Source organism: Pleurodeles waltl, chromosome 9, assembly GCF_031143425.1.
Source record: "Pleurodeles waltl isolate 20211129_DDA chromosome 9, aPleWal1.hap1.20221129, whole genome shotgun sequence".
NCBI classification, from domain to species: domain Eukaryota; kingdom Metazoa; phylum Chordata; class Amphibia; order Caudata; family Salamandridae; genus Pleurodeles; species Pleurodeles waltl.
In genome coordinates, this window is record NC_090448.1 from 273,642,780 (window position 1) to 273,658,474 (window position 15,695).

At 43.8% G+C, this 15,695-nt stretch overlaps 1 protein-coding gene across 1 annotated transcript in view; it reads left to right on the forward strand.

The window, feature by feature from the left end:
* The first annotated feature begins 5,113 nt into the window (after positions 1-5,113).
* BRK1 (BRICK1 subunit of SCAR/WAVE actin nucleating complex) overlaps positions 5,114-15,695 on the forward strand; it is a 59,158-nt gene continuing 48,576 nt past the window's right edge. The window contains exon 1 of the mRNA XM_069206694.1: positions 5,114-5,362. Within this exon, the coding sequence (XP_069062795.1) occupies positions 5,245-5,362 (118 nt within the window). The 5' untranslated portion in view covers positions 5,114-5,244. The remainder of the gene's footprint in view (positions 5,363-15,695) is intronic.

Genomic DNA, 15,695 nt, shown 5'->3' on the forward strand with positions numbered 1-15,695 from the left:
TCTGTCCCTTGACTACTGTAGAACTCTCTTTTTGTCTTCTTTGTAACCTTGTTTGACTCATTCTCATCATCTTCTGACGATGCTGGAAACAACCGAACTCCTTGTAAAGTAGCTAGTCTCCACTCTCTCTGCTTACTGTCCCATCTAGCCTCTGCTGAATACTTTTCTACCCTTCCCATTCTCCTCTCAAATTTCAAAGACTGTTGCTGCCTAGCCACTAGTTCCCAAATCGCTAAAGCTTCGAACTTAGCTGGTCTTGGAGGAGGTCTCAAACTATACATTTTCTGCCTCAGATTCTCCAAAATCCTCAAATTAAAAGTACAATTTTCTAGGAAAGCTAGACAACCTTCTTTCTTTGTGATCTTAATCCAATGTTTCAACCAAAGGCATGCTTCGGTACCCTTCTCCTCAATTACGATATATGCTGGAGTACCTTCTGGCGGACAAATGTCTCTCTCTCTTGCCGGAATATACTCATCACCTCTAAAAGCACTTTTAAAAGTTTTAAAAAACTTAATTTTTAACCAAATCTGTTCAAAAAGAATGAATCAGGAAGTGACTACAATCCTCTTCGGTGCTCTTCTCGTCCAATCGCACCCAGCGATTGTCCACCAATCTGTGCACGAACCTTCTCACTAACCAACCTATCTCAGCGCAGCACAAAACTGACGTCACACCAACACACACACATCCGCAGTGCGGCAGTTGAGGCGCTGTCAAAGTCTTTTGGCTTCTCTTCAGTAAACTCAGCACACGCAAACTAATGCAATATTAATTTGCGAGCAATTTCTCAAACCAACAGAAAACAAAATGTGTCTATTTACTACAGGTAGGGTAACACAACCGCTTCAGGAACCTTCCAATTTCACTATTGGCTTTCACACTTGTAGCTATTCTTTTTCACAGTTCCCCACATTCGCAAGCAAAATTCGACCTGCAAATTTCACTCTCAGCCGATCATTGGATACTGTCCTGGTGCACATAGAACTCGCCAAATCTCAGTCGAAAATTTCAAACACCCAGATTATTTGGAAACTCGATTTACCAACCACGCCGGATTGGTCTATTAAATAGACAAATTACAACATATACCAAGTGTCTCACTACACTTGTCAATATACTCCGGAGTATCAGACCTCTCGCATTAGATCTGTCTTATCAACAACCATGTGGACAATTTTTCTGAGCACTAAGCGCCACACGCATATGAAGTTCGCTGACTTCCCTACTCACATATCTCTTTTGGAGTACACCCACTCTCTATAAACTCACAAACAACTCAATCGTCTGCAAATTAGCATAAGCTGTGCAAGTGCATATTCTAACCACCCTCAAGTCAACAGCAGAACGCTAAAAACACTCCCTATCAACCTAGAACATCTCCAAGGACTGGGGAAAGTCACTTTAGGCATCTACTAACTCATTTTGTCAAATCCGTAAACCATCTTGAAAAATGAATAATCAAAACACACTAAGAAACTTTCACAAATTATGACGTAAACAAGCGCAGAGAAACCCTAGCTATTATCTCAGACTGAATAGTGGATTTCACCTATCCGGACGATGAACCGAACCAACATTGTTTTGAGGGGATGTCAACTGTAATACTTCATAAATATCACAACAGTATATGAAAATCAATGCAACTTCAAATAACACTTCAATAACCACACCAATTTATTAAGAAGTTAACAATTTTATTTCCCTATAATAACAACGCTAAGGTTGTTGCATAGGTTCTCATTATCCTAATTAGACTACTGGATTCGGATGGCAGAATCACTTACACTATGGGAGACTGAGACTAAACCCACACCAGGTGACACCTGTCGGCCTAATCTGGGTTTTGTTCCGGCTAGCTAGCAGTGCCTCATCTCCACCCGAGAGTAGGGATGATTGGGCAACCGAGCGCATGACACAAATGACTCCTCAGGGAAACCGTGGTCACTCAGATCTCATCCGTTTCTCTCAGTTACATTAGTCTCACATATGCAAGGACAATCAGAGGCAGAGTATAGTTCAATATCGTTTTTATTGAAGTACCTGCATCTTGGATAATAAGACATGTATTGCAATAACTAGGTTGAAGAAACACAAAAATAACGCTACCATGTTGACACTACGGTTTTTAAGGATAGTTCCTAGCTAAGCTATGTTAGAGCACAGTGTGTTAATCTGTAATTCTGCCCTTCAGGTTCCCGCTGGGAAGACATCATCCCCCATACCTGAGTAAGAGGCCTGTATTCTACATAAGCAGGTGCAGCGAAGCACTCACCAATCAGCATACAGTCGTGGTCATCTGGCTGGAATCTCCCTCTAACGTACATGGGTCAAAGAAGTGTTTTTATAATAAAACAGCTGATGTTCCAAGAAAGGATCCCCACATAAGAGTGTGTATGTGTTTCTGTGAACATTAGAGACAAAGCGTACCACTTTTGCCGGCAACCTATCTTACTGAAGCCTTGAGAAAAGCACAGAGTGGAAGACATGTCTTGTTTAAGAACACAGTACTGGCCTAGGCAAAGAACAGCTATATAGAGAAAATTAAACAAGACCGCAAATGTGGCTATTGTTAAAATAATAAAAACAAAGCTGAATAAAATATATCTAGGTTAAAGTGCACAGTGGCAGGCCTAGTTTGCTAAAATAACGTGTATAAAACTATAGCTAAAATGGCTACACAACAAGGTCACAAAAATAATTCTCAAACATAAATTATACATATAGAGAGACAAAAAAGGCTGATTCGAACGCCTTATATATGTGAGTTTAATCAATGCGAGTAGACAAATCAACTCAAGAGTTATAACACAACACCACAGCACCAGAATCTGAGCAAGAGAGATTGAATACATCAGTATAATGATAAACGAAGAAGCATCATAAACATATCTTGAGCATGTGAGAACACACCTCCCTCACTAACCACTAATTGGCATTATCTTGTTGGCCTTTATGTAAAAGTTCTAGTAACACAAATTTTGAAAAACATCTAGCTTGAGTAATAGGAAAAACATATTTGCAGCAGAAATTAATCAGTTGTAGCTGGTACCTGGAAGAAAAAAAACACACATAACAAATCACAGTCCATACATTACCAATGGTCTACAGATAACAGCAACAACATCTCCTTCATCAGAGGGACACCATCAGCCATCAGCATCAGGTTAGACAGGAATAAGGGTAGGGGTAATGGTTTAGAATTTGAACTATAAGATACGCTAAACAATTAAAGCAATAAGCTTTCCATAAGGCACAACTTTGAGTAAAATCATCAGAATGAACTGAATGACGCTAAAGGACAGAATGACCCCCCCAACAATGGTGACAAAACGTTAAATTAAATTTGTATCTGAAAATGATTGGATGAGACATAAGGCGAGAAAATTCTGACCAATTAGAATATTAACAGATATCTAAAAATTACGCATTAGTTTTACACCAAGTTTTCTATTCACTGGTGCTTCATTGACGAAACCAAAACTAATACATTTTATATTCTTGACTTCCTTCTCTCCTGTCTCTTCTGAGGAGCCTATGTTCCCACATCACAAAGAATACGAACATGCAGGAAGAACGATTTACACTGTTTTGCTTACTTCCACCCTTGAGGAAAACACACGTTAGTAACATCGCCCTAACAATGACACAGTCAAAAGTAGAGAAACATTTGAAGCATTTTCATTAGTTATATCACACAATGACCTTGCATCTGCTTCTGCTTTACTCCTGCAGATGTCACTATTACAAGATTTACTGGTTAAGAAATGCTTTCTCTTGTGAGAATTGAATAATGAAAACTATGACTAACTCCACTTAGCTTAAGTTAGCATGAGCAGTTTTTAAAATGGTGGCCATAACAAAAAGTCACCCATTTTGTTAATATGATCATTAATCAAAGTTAATCCACACATTAGTCTGTCAAAATGAATACATAATGACTCTAGATTTTTATCACCAAAATCCCTGCCTCCACAGTATTGATCGGTATCGGTCTGACAGAATCTGAAAGATCCACTCTTTGCGATTGTAAAATGGCCGCCGCGTCTCCAGGACTCTACCAGTCGAACTCCGAGCGATCGGAGACTGGCTCAGGCTACTCGGACACTGTGTACCTTGTGGTCGCAAAGCCCACCCAAAGGACACAACACAAACCGCCCAGACACTTCACAGAGGGCACCTGTGCAGACGTGCACCACGAACAGCGCTTTCAGAAACACGCCGCGTCTGCCGATATACTGCCAAGCACCCAATGCCACCCATCACAAGATAAACGCCACAGTTAAAAAACGCAAATTACAACACCCACATAGAAAAATCGAAGCATTTAACTAAAGCTACTGTGAGCAGCAACGAAAGAGGACAAGATGGTACAGTTCTTTGGTGTTATACAGTGGAGGACACTGTGATTGGACTGATTGGATCAGATGTTCTGTGACCTTTGGAATGTATTCATTGGATTTGGTTGTTGTTTTTTGCTGTTATGAGTTTGAGTAAAGAAAGTTAAGCATAATCGAGCCTTCGGTCCTGTCATAGAATTCACTGTCGCGATAGCTAGAAAAATGTTTATTCAGGTATCTGAAATAATGAAAGCAGTGGTTGGCTGCTATTTTCCCGCCCACAAAGTCTGACGCACGCAAATGCGTTCTGCGCATGCGCGCAACATGCCTGCATTTATTTTCATCCTCTGCGTTAGCCCAAAGTAAGGCAGGACTCTAAAAAATAGGCTTCCCATACACATTCGAACATGGGAATCTATATCAATGAGACTTCTATAATTTTCAGGTCAAGTATTTAATTGCGATTAAACAGCGGAATAACGTACCAAATGTTCGAGGAAGTGTTTAAATATGTCTGTCAGAGTTCTATATTACTCCTGCTAGTTTCCTTGTAGTCCTTCTTCCTTGTTGGTGTTTGTTTTGCCAGTCTTTCACACACTCTGTAGTCATTACGGAATGTGTTGTCCATCTTTTATGTCAACTGGGTAGACCCTGTTGAATAGAGACCGAAAAGCATTACACTTGCGCTCCAGTAGCAACAGAGAGCGCTGTTTCGGGTGCGCCCTATAGATTTTGCTATCACGCAAGCTGCTGCCACCATTATGTCTTGCATTGCTGACTGCTAGCGCCTCTGGGTGTTGGACAGCAGATGGCAGTGTGTCGGATTCAGCTCCGCTGCTAGTAGTTCCTCTTGTCGGCTGCGCCCACTCGTAAATTGCAATACAGCAGCAGCTGGAGAGAGAAGATGTCAAATCAGGAGGACCCGGTGCAGCGCGAGATCCACCAGGACTGGGCGAACAGAGAATACATCGAAGTGATAACCAGCAGCATAAAAAAGATCGCGGATTTCCTTAACTCTTTTGGTGAGCCGGGGGAGGAAGGGCTTCCTGGAGATACTCTTTAGAGATCCTGGGCCTTCAGTGGGTCTCGGGAATCTGCGCCTGCAAGGGTGGGGCTTTGCCTGATATGGGGCGGCGGTAGTAGCATCTATTCCTGTCCGTAAGTACCTGTCTCTCTGTCGCCTTTCGAGGCGGCCGGGATACGAAGATTGTGCTCCAATGCAACTAAGAGCTTTGCCATAAGTGGGTGTGGTGAGGAGGTCCGGTGCCGTGACCCACGACAGATGGAGAAGTCGAGCCAGGACCGACTGTAATAGTCTCTGGCCCCAAAAAAGAGAGAGGGGATTTGATGAGCCGATTGTAAAGCAACGTATTCTTTAATGTAGTGTTTTTTTCTGGGACAGATTTAATATGTTAGGTCGAAGTCTACCTACCAGACAGCACAGCAGCCTGGTTTGCTTGACACCTTGAGAACATTTGGAAAAGAGACTTGGGAATGCATTCTTACCATTGTGCTGCGATATCGTGTATAGAATGTGATTGTCATAGATTCAGTGCTTCAAATGGAAAAATAGAAGTGCAGGCACTCCGTACTAGAGTACATGCTTGTTTCTGAGAAGTGCCGGTACCCTCCAATTAAAAGTATTGCGTTTTTCTTGAGCAGTGCAGGTACTCTCCCTCTCAAAATAAAAAAGTGCTGGTACTCCGTACCGGACAATACCGGCCCATTTAAAGCACTGCATAGATTGCAGGTTAACTTAACGGGATTCTGCACACAACAATTATCCCTGAGCTCCTGTTGAGCAGACGTGTCTCCGCCCACTGAATAAATGCATGAACACTTAAACGCCAACGAGTGTTCACTTCACATTGCCTTTGTGGCATGTAACCTACGCGTGGTTGCTTTTTGTTTGCTGGATTTATTTGTTTTAGGTCGTCCAGCTTGAGTTAGATCCATCCTTCAGAGCATAGCAACTGTCAGGCTCTGTCTTCCGAGAGAGCTTGATGTTTACTTTTCTTTCTCTGACTTCAAAGAGAGAGGCTTTATCTGGCAATTTCAGAGTGTGACAAGGGGGGGTCTTTTAGTCCCTTGATTCTGCGTAGGGTTTTCTCACTTTTTTCATTTGCTCTTCGTGCCTCTGTCGCAGCTTCTGGGTTTTGCTTAGCACGTGACACCTTTGGGTACTGTCCACTCTATTTTCCTTACTTACTAAAGGCTTTTTTTTCTTCCACACAACAAAATTGAAGTGTCTGTAAATAAACTGTGCAAATATTTCAGAATATATCAGAATTAGGAAAGCACAAACAAAGCAATTTTTTTTGAGATTCTGAAGTGCACGTTGAAAACAAATCATGCCCATTCTGAGCAGCAACTGCAAACTTGTAGTCATATGCACAACTGTAGGGAGGTTCTCAAATAGCTTGCATGGCTCTTCCTCACCAAAGTGAAGTAGGAACGACCCAATTCACGATGCCATTCACCTCCCTAGTAGCTCTGAAATAGTCTCCCCGCCCATTTTCCATCAGGGCGTGTCTGTGTAGTCCCCTTGGCTAATTAAGTTTCCCCAGTCCAGTGATGCGCACAGCGGATGTGACGCTAGCGCGCCTAATGCAAGCCAGTCTGCACCCGTCCGCATCTCGACCAGAGCCAGCCATGCTGCCGGTGAGGCCTGCCTCAGTGCTCCATTACAGTTATACTCCAAGGAGAGGCTGTTGAAGCTGTTAGTTGCTTCTTCTCTCATGTTCCAAAGGTTTAGCATTTACTATTGTTCTGGCTCCCTCCATTGCTGTATCTGGAGCACTTATAGAGCCCCCCTGACTGCCCGGTTAATTCTCTACAGTTATTGTCCAATACTTTAGGTCAGTTGTCTCCTCTTCATGCCGATTTCATGGTACTAGGATATTTTAATCTACATATTGACGACTTGAACTGCAGACTGCTCAGCAGTTTCTGACCTCCCTGAAAGGCTTTAATTTAGAACAGCTAGTAAAGGAGCCCACCCATAAGGCTGGTCGTACTCTCAGTCTTATCTTACCTAACTCCTCGACGTTCTTGGGTAAATCTGCATTAAAGATTACCTAGTCTCAGCATTTTATTATATTCCTTTTAATGTTCTTTCTATGGTACCTTGCAGTCTGTAGGGTCTGTTCCGGAAAACTAACAGACCATGGCTAAAAATCTCTGATTCCCACCTTGTTCCAATACCCCCTTCAACTGCACAGGTGTACTGTAACAGGGTGTGGCGTGTTTTAATAATTGGCTCAGCAGTGCTCTGGATATTGTTGCCCCTCTAAAATCCTCCACTTCCAACAGATCAAAACCATTTGTTGCTTGGCTTTCGTATCCTTTAAGGGGGAAAAAATCTTTATCTAAAAGGCCAGAACGGAGATGGAGGATCTCGTATGAAAAGGTGGCTAAAGTGGTTTTTCAGGACACATTGAAAAGGTATCATGCTGCCATCCGGAAGGCTTAAAAAGCTTTCGGGGCCTCTAATAAACCTCATGAGTTGTTCAAAATTGTTATCTCGTTCCTTTCCCCAAATTCAGCCAAGAACATCGCTTCCCCCTCTCTTGATTTATGTGAGAATCTTTCTGTTTTCTTTTTAAATCCATCTATGAGCAGTTTTCTGCGCAGGAGTGCATAGGTCCGGGGGAAGCTTTTTTCTTCTCAACCTGGTCCACTGCTTACTATATTTGAGCACATATTGTTAGAAGAATCAGCAGCTGAGCTTAATAAATGCAAATCAGGATCCCCTTTGGATCCAGACCCACCCGCCCTTCTAACATATGCCACCCTTGTGGTGAATCCCATCTTAAACAAATTTAATTATTCTTTGGATTTTCCTTTAGTTCCTAAGAGCTGAAGGCAGGCTTTCGGCTTCCTTTACTAACATCATCGGCAGACCCCGAGGTGCTAAGTAATTTTAGACCAATGTCACTCTTACCATCATCCGCTAAACTCTTGGAGAAATCGGTCAGTAAGAAGCTGTCTCACTTTCTAAAGTCAAACCATTTGTTGAATGATTCCCAATCGAGCTTCAGTGTGGGAGACCGTACAAAGTCTGCCTTGCTTGAGGGAATGGAATTTCTAAAGACAAATCCGGACCAGAACTCATCTGCTGTGGTGATTCTGCTGGACTTGTCCTCGGCGTTTGATACGGTTTCTCATCCTATTTTGCTTGACAGCTCAAGAGGATTGGCAGTAGAGATCAAACTTTGTTATCAAAGGCCATTCTCGAGCAGTTTTTCTTTCTTCTTGTATCTCCTATTTTAAACCATTTGCCGCTTATGAAGTTGGTAGAGGCACGGGGGGCCATCAGGTGACCTCTTGTGCGGATAGTACCCAGCTCCTTTTGGCTTTTCAAGAGAATGCGCCAAAAGATTTGGGTTTCCTTTAAGCTTTGCTTGAAGGCAGTGGTTGAGTGGATGAATGCAAGCTGTTTAACGCTTAATTCTGAAAATACCGAAATTCTCTTCTTTAGCACTAGTACCTCTCCTGATTGCAGCAACTGATGGACTCCTCTTCCGTCACCTATTGTGAAAAATCTGGATGTGAAATTTGTCGCCATTCTTTCTTTTGAGCCCTATATAAGGCTATTTCTGCCTATTGTTTTGCTACATTTAGGTTCCTAAAAAGATACTCCACCTTATTCTAGAAGACTTTCCCAAAATGATTGTTCATGCCCTGGTTACGTCCAAATTGGATCATGCCAATAGCTTATATCTGGGTCTACCAGCACACCTAATTCAACTCTTACAAACAATACAGGACACTGCTGCTCGTCTAATTTTGAAGATTCCTCCATGGGTCTCAGTGTCTTCCCACCTATGCCAACTTCATTCACTTCCAGTTACTAAGAGGATCTAGTTGAAGACACTAACCTTTGCCTTAAGGGAATTTGTGTGAAAAGGTCCCCTCTGACGAAGTAGGAGATTTAAGCCCTATTGTCAAGTCAGATCCCTGAGATCCAGCAGTCTCAAACTTCTCCAACTGCCTTGGATTTGTAAGGCCAGGAGAGGCGGTAGATCTTTTGTTTTTCTGGCTTCTAAATTGCAGAATGCTCTTTCTCTTAGTTTGTGGTGTAGGGATTCTGAAATAGTTTTCAGAGAGAATCTTAAAACTCTGCCTTTTGACTCTTGTCTGGAGGGCATTTAAGCCAGCGGCTATATGATGCTCTGTTCTCAGACCTTTACCGCTAGCGGCGGGATGCCTGTTTGGAGGCTGCTGCACGTTTTAGAAGTGACTTATATGGGCTGCAGATAATCAGTCATACCCTTCTATATAGTGACTTGTCTGCATAGCTCTGACATTTTCACCCGATGTTAATGTCTCTGTTTATAAATCTCTTGTTACTTTCCTTTATTTGTGTTCCCTGAGCTGGTAGATGAGGTGGCTTTAGGTAGCCTAAATTCACTTACTTGTCCTCTTAAATGTCAGTTTTCACTACCGTGATAAGGCTGTATGCACGTTTGCTGATTTCACCTGGTGGCTACAGTGTTAGGATTCTGCCGCTGCAGGGAGGAGGGCGTATGGAACACATTTACATATGCTTGCAGCCCTCCAGATCCAGACTTGCCATTAATAGACACAGCTCTTGTGCCGTACTGTCTCCAGCACTCACCAGTCCACCTTTTTTGTTGCAGTCTACTACAACTGCTGGCCTCCGCTTCAGAATGCTCTGTCCTCTATGGCACAGTTAGGCATCCAGTTTGACTTTGGATTATTCAACCAGTATACTACTTGCTAAGGAGGGATTGGACGTTTTAGTTTTCTCATTCTCATGCATCCACCAATAGCAATGATGGATTGGATTCATGGCTCTACCTGCTGCAGCCTTTGCTCTTGCCCTGTGTAACGTAACACTGCATTCTTGTCGCCAGTGTAGCACCTTTTGGTTGAGGCCCCGTACTCCCACATGGCTTCCAGGGAAGGCATGAAACGAGTACAGACAGAAGTATGTTGTGGGGATCGACCACATGAGATTAACCTTTTTTTCCACCCGACCCTGCATTAATGCACATTTATTAATGTATCCCTCACCCAAGACTGGCTCTCTGCAACATCATAGGGAAGCCTTAATAGCTGAGTGGCTCACTATAAATGCCGAGCTATTGTTTCTGTGAACAATCATCAAACTTATGTATTGTGTCTCTGGGCAATCACCTAACCTATGTTCTATGCGCTAATTCTCTATATAAAAACATGCACATTTTAGTATTAACCTTGTGCATCAGTACTGCTGTTTAAGCCTCATTAGGAAAATTAATTCATTTTTCAATGCCTCTTTTCTGTCAATCCATCCTTCACCATTAAACATAAAACCAATATTTTAGTACAGCTTGAATAGTTCTTACAGCGAGATGCATGAAAACATGTGGGTGTGTGTTTGTGTATGTATATATACATATATATAATCAGAATAACCAATATTGTCAGAATAAAGTACTTAAGCGTAACTCGAATACATAGAAGATTGAGAACTCTGGTCCTCCATTGGGTAGAATTGAAGCTTATCTCAGGAGGGACTAATCTTCGCCTCCATGCTCTTAATAGAATTGAAACTTTTCCTTCCGCTAGCAAGGGCATTTTTAATTCCGTAGCCGGACTGGAGGCGAAGATTAGGTTGGTTTGAAGCTCATCTACAACCAACGTTGCCAAATTCTGCCTTGGCATAAAGTAGAATCTCTTGAATGCTAGGACCAATCTGGTGCGTTGAGTATATCCTCCAGGCGAGCCCCTAAGGAAAAGGCTTTTGAGGCCATAGCCTCCCTTACAGAATGGGCTCTAAATATCGAGACATCAATTCCTACTTCCTGCAATACTCACCTGACCCATCGAGGAGTGATAGGAGAAGACACAGCTTTGTGTGGCTTGGTGGAGAGGCTTGAGGGTCTCAAGCGGTCCAAGGAGAGGACTGCATAGGCGCGCAGCGAGCGCCCCCTATGATGCATGTCTGACAATAAGGGGACACTCCCCCTCCTGGATACCAGAGGCCAATAACCTCTAGGTATAGGGCCACCTCAAGGTAGTTCCTTGGTAAGGTAGGCCGTTTGCTTTTCTTCTTAGACCTGTTACCAACTGAACAGTGTTTTCTCAACTCCTAACATGAGTCTTAAGGATCCGTTGCCCTTATGAATGCCCGAGACCATCCTAGGCTCACTACTGAGTGCAGAAACATGTTGGCTACCTCTCTTTAGATAGGTGACCCTGTGAGTCCTTGCTTTCACAGAGGTGTCCCATTCTACGCTTTTAACCACACCAAACAGACCCTATTGTTAAATTGTAACTTTACACAGGTACCTGTTTAGGTGTTTTTATTCCCTAGATTAGCTCGATCCCGATCTTTCAGACCTAGAATTTATTTACGCACTCCCTCCTGTTCTTTTAACAGTGAGGTTGAGTCCACCCAGGTGGCACTGTCCTACCTGGGTGGGGCTAGGTGGTCAAATGATGAAGCATGACACTATATAGTGTGTGAGACCACCTAGTCTGTAAAGGCAATCTCCCCCCCCCCCCCCCCCCCCTTTTCTCCTCTTTAACTGCTCTCCAATCTCATACTGACCCTCTTCCTCTAATAGAGGACCACGAGGAACCAAGGGCACAATTAGTACCCTTGGTGTCTATCCTTCGATTTATAAGAGAACCCCGTACTCCTTAGTGTGCTTTTTGGCTTGGTGGAGAGCCATTAATAGTTGACACTCCCCAGCTAGATGGACCTCTTCCGCCATGACTTCGTATGCCTTCAGAGCCCAGACAACACATTCGGGTTTGTCTGTAAGCAAGGGTAAGAGACTGTCCTTGTGTTACATTTGGTCCGTCTGGAACTATGCAATGTCATCCCATCTGGGGTAAAGACTCTGCTGGTAATATCCAGTGCCTGAACATCGGAGACCCAACAACAAGACACCAGGCACAGCAAAGTAGCCAACTTTGCCGACATCTGTTTCCTCAACAAGTATTTATTGGATTGCCTCGATTTGAATAATTGAAGGGCTTTGTTGACCTCCCAGAGAGTAGAATATCTAGGACCCGGAGGAAGGGACACCCTAATGCCCCTGAAAAGTTTGCAAACCAAGGGGTGTTATCTGACAGTGCGCCCGTGCACAGGAAAATGACTCGCTGAGAGAGCAGAATGAAAGATGTGGATGGACTGATAGGCTAGACCATGTGCCTCCAACTATTCGATCGCGAGCTACCAGTAGCTCCCCGACCCCTTCAGAGTAGCTCACAGCCTAGAGTTCATTTTGAAATAAATGCAAGGTCACATTTTTCTTTTAAAGCTAAGGGAAGGCTGTGTTTATTTTACATTAATATCGTCAGGCTGCAGATAGCAGGGCCTTACAAGGAGCAGTGCTGGAGTCAGATTTATGACCCAGGTCACAGAGGTGAAGAAGTGAAGTACTAAGGTACTTAACGCTTAAATAAAAGTCCTTGTCAACTCAGTATTGGAAGTCAGAACAAAATATTGTTTCTCAGTCCTTTTAAATCAGAGAAAATTAAAGTTACCTCATATTTAGGTTAGCTTTTTTAATTTTCTCAAATTATTTTTCAAAGTGTTGCATTTACAAACAGCAGGCCTCTTTCTCCCACTGGCCGTCAGAACACTGTGGAATACTTGTAACTGAAAAATACAATCATTTTTTTAAATGGGAGAAATTTAATTTGCAGAAAAATGTTTCACAATATGAACATGTTTGCACTTTTAACTTTCTCCCATTTAAAAACAAGGGTGTATATTTGTGTTATACATGTAACGGTGCCACTTAAGGTGTGCCCTGTGCCACAAGTACATACGACCCCTGCTCTGTTACCCATACTAAAATATACCATTCATATGCACACATGTTCATGCATCGTCAAAGACCAGGCTCTCCCTGACACACGTGGCAGGCCGGTCATAGTGCCCCATGTCAAAGTATTTTGTTCAAACCATATAATCTTGCTCCTGCAACATTAGGCTTAAAGTTAAGGAAGTTTACCGTGTTTGGTAATAATGCGTGAGTTGTTTAGCCTTCGGTAGCTCATGATTTTCATTGATCAAAAGTAGCTCTCGCTACATAAAAGGTTGGAGACCCTGGGCTAGACCATCAGATACCAGGGATGCCAAGAAATCCAAAATATGAACAATATCCATCCCCACGGGATCAGGGTGCTGAAGATTATATCAACGCAGCCATCTAGTCCAGGCTGATCTGTACCTCTTATTGGTACTGTCTGGCCATGACTTTGCGTGTAGGACGTCAGCCTCTTGCAAAAATGCCTGGGATTGTCCATCATTCCCTGTAATCCTCCAGGCCATGAGACGGAGACAGCCTTCCATCACAAGGTGGTGACAGTTCCCCTGTGGATTGCAGAGGAGATCTGGGAAAAAGGGGAAGATGGTTCGAAAAATCCTAAGAAAGTTCCATCGGAACTGGAAACAAAACTTGAAATTTCCAAATGGGGGTGACTACCACCAAGTCCGCCGTCTGCCTCTGAGTTTGAGGGGACAGTCTCTTGATCATGGCGAACGGGGGAAAGGCATACCTCTTTTCCCAGCTCCAGTCTTGTAGGAACGTGTCTGTCGCCGTCACCAGGGGGTCCGGTTTCCAGCTGCAGTATCGGTCCAGCTGATCTAGACATGAGGTAAACAGATCCATCGTGAAAGGGCTCCAGAGGGATTCTATCCAATGAAACACCTGCAGGAGTATCTATCAGAGACTGATGTCCCTCCAGTGACGGGAATTCCAATCCGCCACTTCATTAGTCTTTCCTGGAAGGTGTTCCACCATCTCCGAAATCTGGCTGTCCAGGCAGCACGCCCAGAAGTCGCGTGCCAGATTCAATAGGGTTTCCGATTTTGTCCCCCACCCAAATAGTTTATGTAGCGGACTGCTGCCATGTGTTCCAGCATTTCACTGCAAAAGACCCCACCATGAGTTCCAGGCAGTTGCTATGAAGAGCTTTTTCCTCGGATGACCAGCTTCCTCCAGTAGAGTAATCTCCGCACTGTCCCCCTGAACCGCTGGCATCGGACTCAATGATCTGGTCTGGTTGGGATCCGAAGATGCCTGGCCAATCCAGGCTTCCATGTGCAAAATCCACCATCTCAGCTCCTCCTTGGCCTCCTCTGTAAAGGGAACTGATTAAGAGTATGTGAGACCCCTTTTTAAGTGAGAAATCTTGAGTCTCTGGAGGGCATGAGTCTGGAAATATGCCCTGTATGGAGGAGGATAGGAGACCTTCAATCCAAGCGATTTGTGGCAGCGATGTGATGTGCTGGGTTTGGCCAGGGTTCTTCTTGATTTGTGTTTGATTTTAGTTAACTAGCGAGAAGGAAAACTCAGCGTGGCTTGGACAGAGTCCATCACAAAACCCAGGAATCGAATCGACTGGGATTGAAGAAGGGAAGGTTTTGTGTCATTTATCACAAATCCGAGGGATTCCAGCGGGGAGATGGTCTGTTGGAGATGTCCCAATATTCTCTGTGGTCACCGATCTAGTAATAGGATGTCATCCAAATAAATGATCATCATTAAGCAGTTCCGGACCTCTTTATCCAAGGCCTTCCTGAAGAGGCTCGCAACATAGGATGCAACCTTTGTGGCCGGAAACCACTGTGTAGAGCATGGATATAGCAGCTCATCAGGGTCCAGCATATCCAAGTGTAAGAGAGGTTGGTCATTGTCTGACTTATTGTCCTCCGAAAGGGAGGAAGAGGCAGCAGATAGTCGCCAAGGCCTAGAGTATTCCCTGTCACCCTCCCCATCAGTAGCTGAAGGGGAGTCCGAGCCGTCTGACGGAGGGGAGGTATTGGGAACAGGCGAGGGGAACCTAGGAGGAGGGTGGGACTCCATAAAAGCTTTCTTTAGCTTTGCAAAGGCGTCCAGGTCCACCCCTGGTTCATGTGCGCGTTTATGTGCCGTATCTAAAGATGCCTGGGGCTGCCCGGGAGGTGAGGGGGTCCAAAGGCCCAGATGGATCTTCCCTCCCAGAGAGGGGTTGAAGTCACTGTGTTTGTAAAAGAAGTATTTTCTTCTCCAAAGGTGCCACAACCTGTGAGACTGCCTTAAAGATGGACGTATCCATAAAATGACAGAACTCACTGTCAATAGGGAGGTAAGCAATCTATTCCTCCTCCAAGTACTCCTCACCCAGGCAGAATCCTGCTTTTGAATTGAAGTAAAGTAAATGGAGGGGTAAATGCCCTCTATTATTGGCAGTCAGCACTTACAACCACGGCCAGTGGAGTTAAAATATATAACAGCAGGAGATAGGGAAACATGGGGAACAGGACAAACACATCCGCACCTACAGCTACACATTACCGCACAACCTGCTCATCAACACCCCCTATGGGCAAACCCTTTACATCCC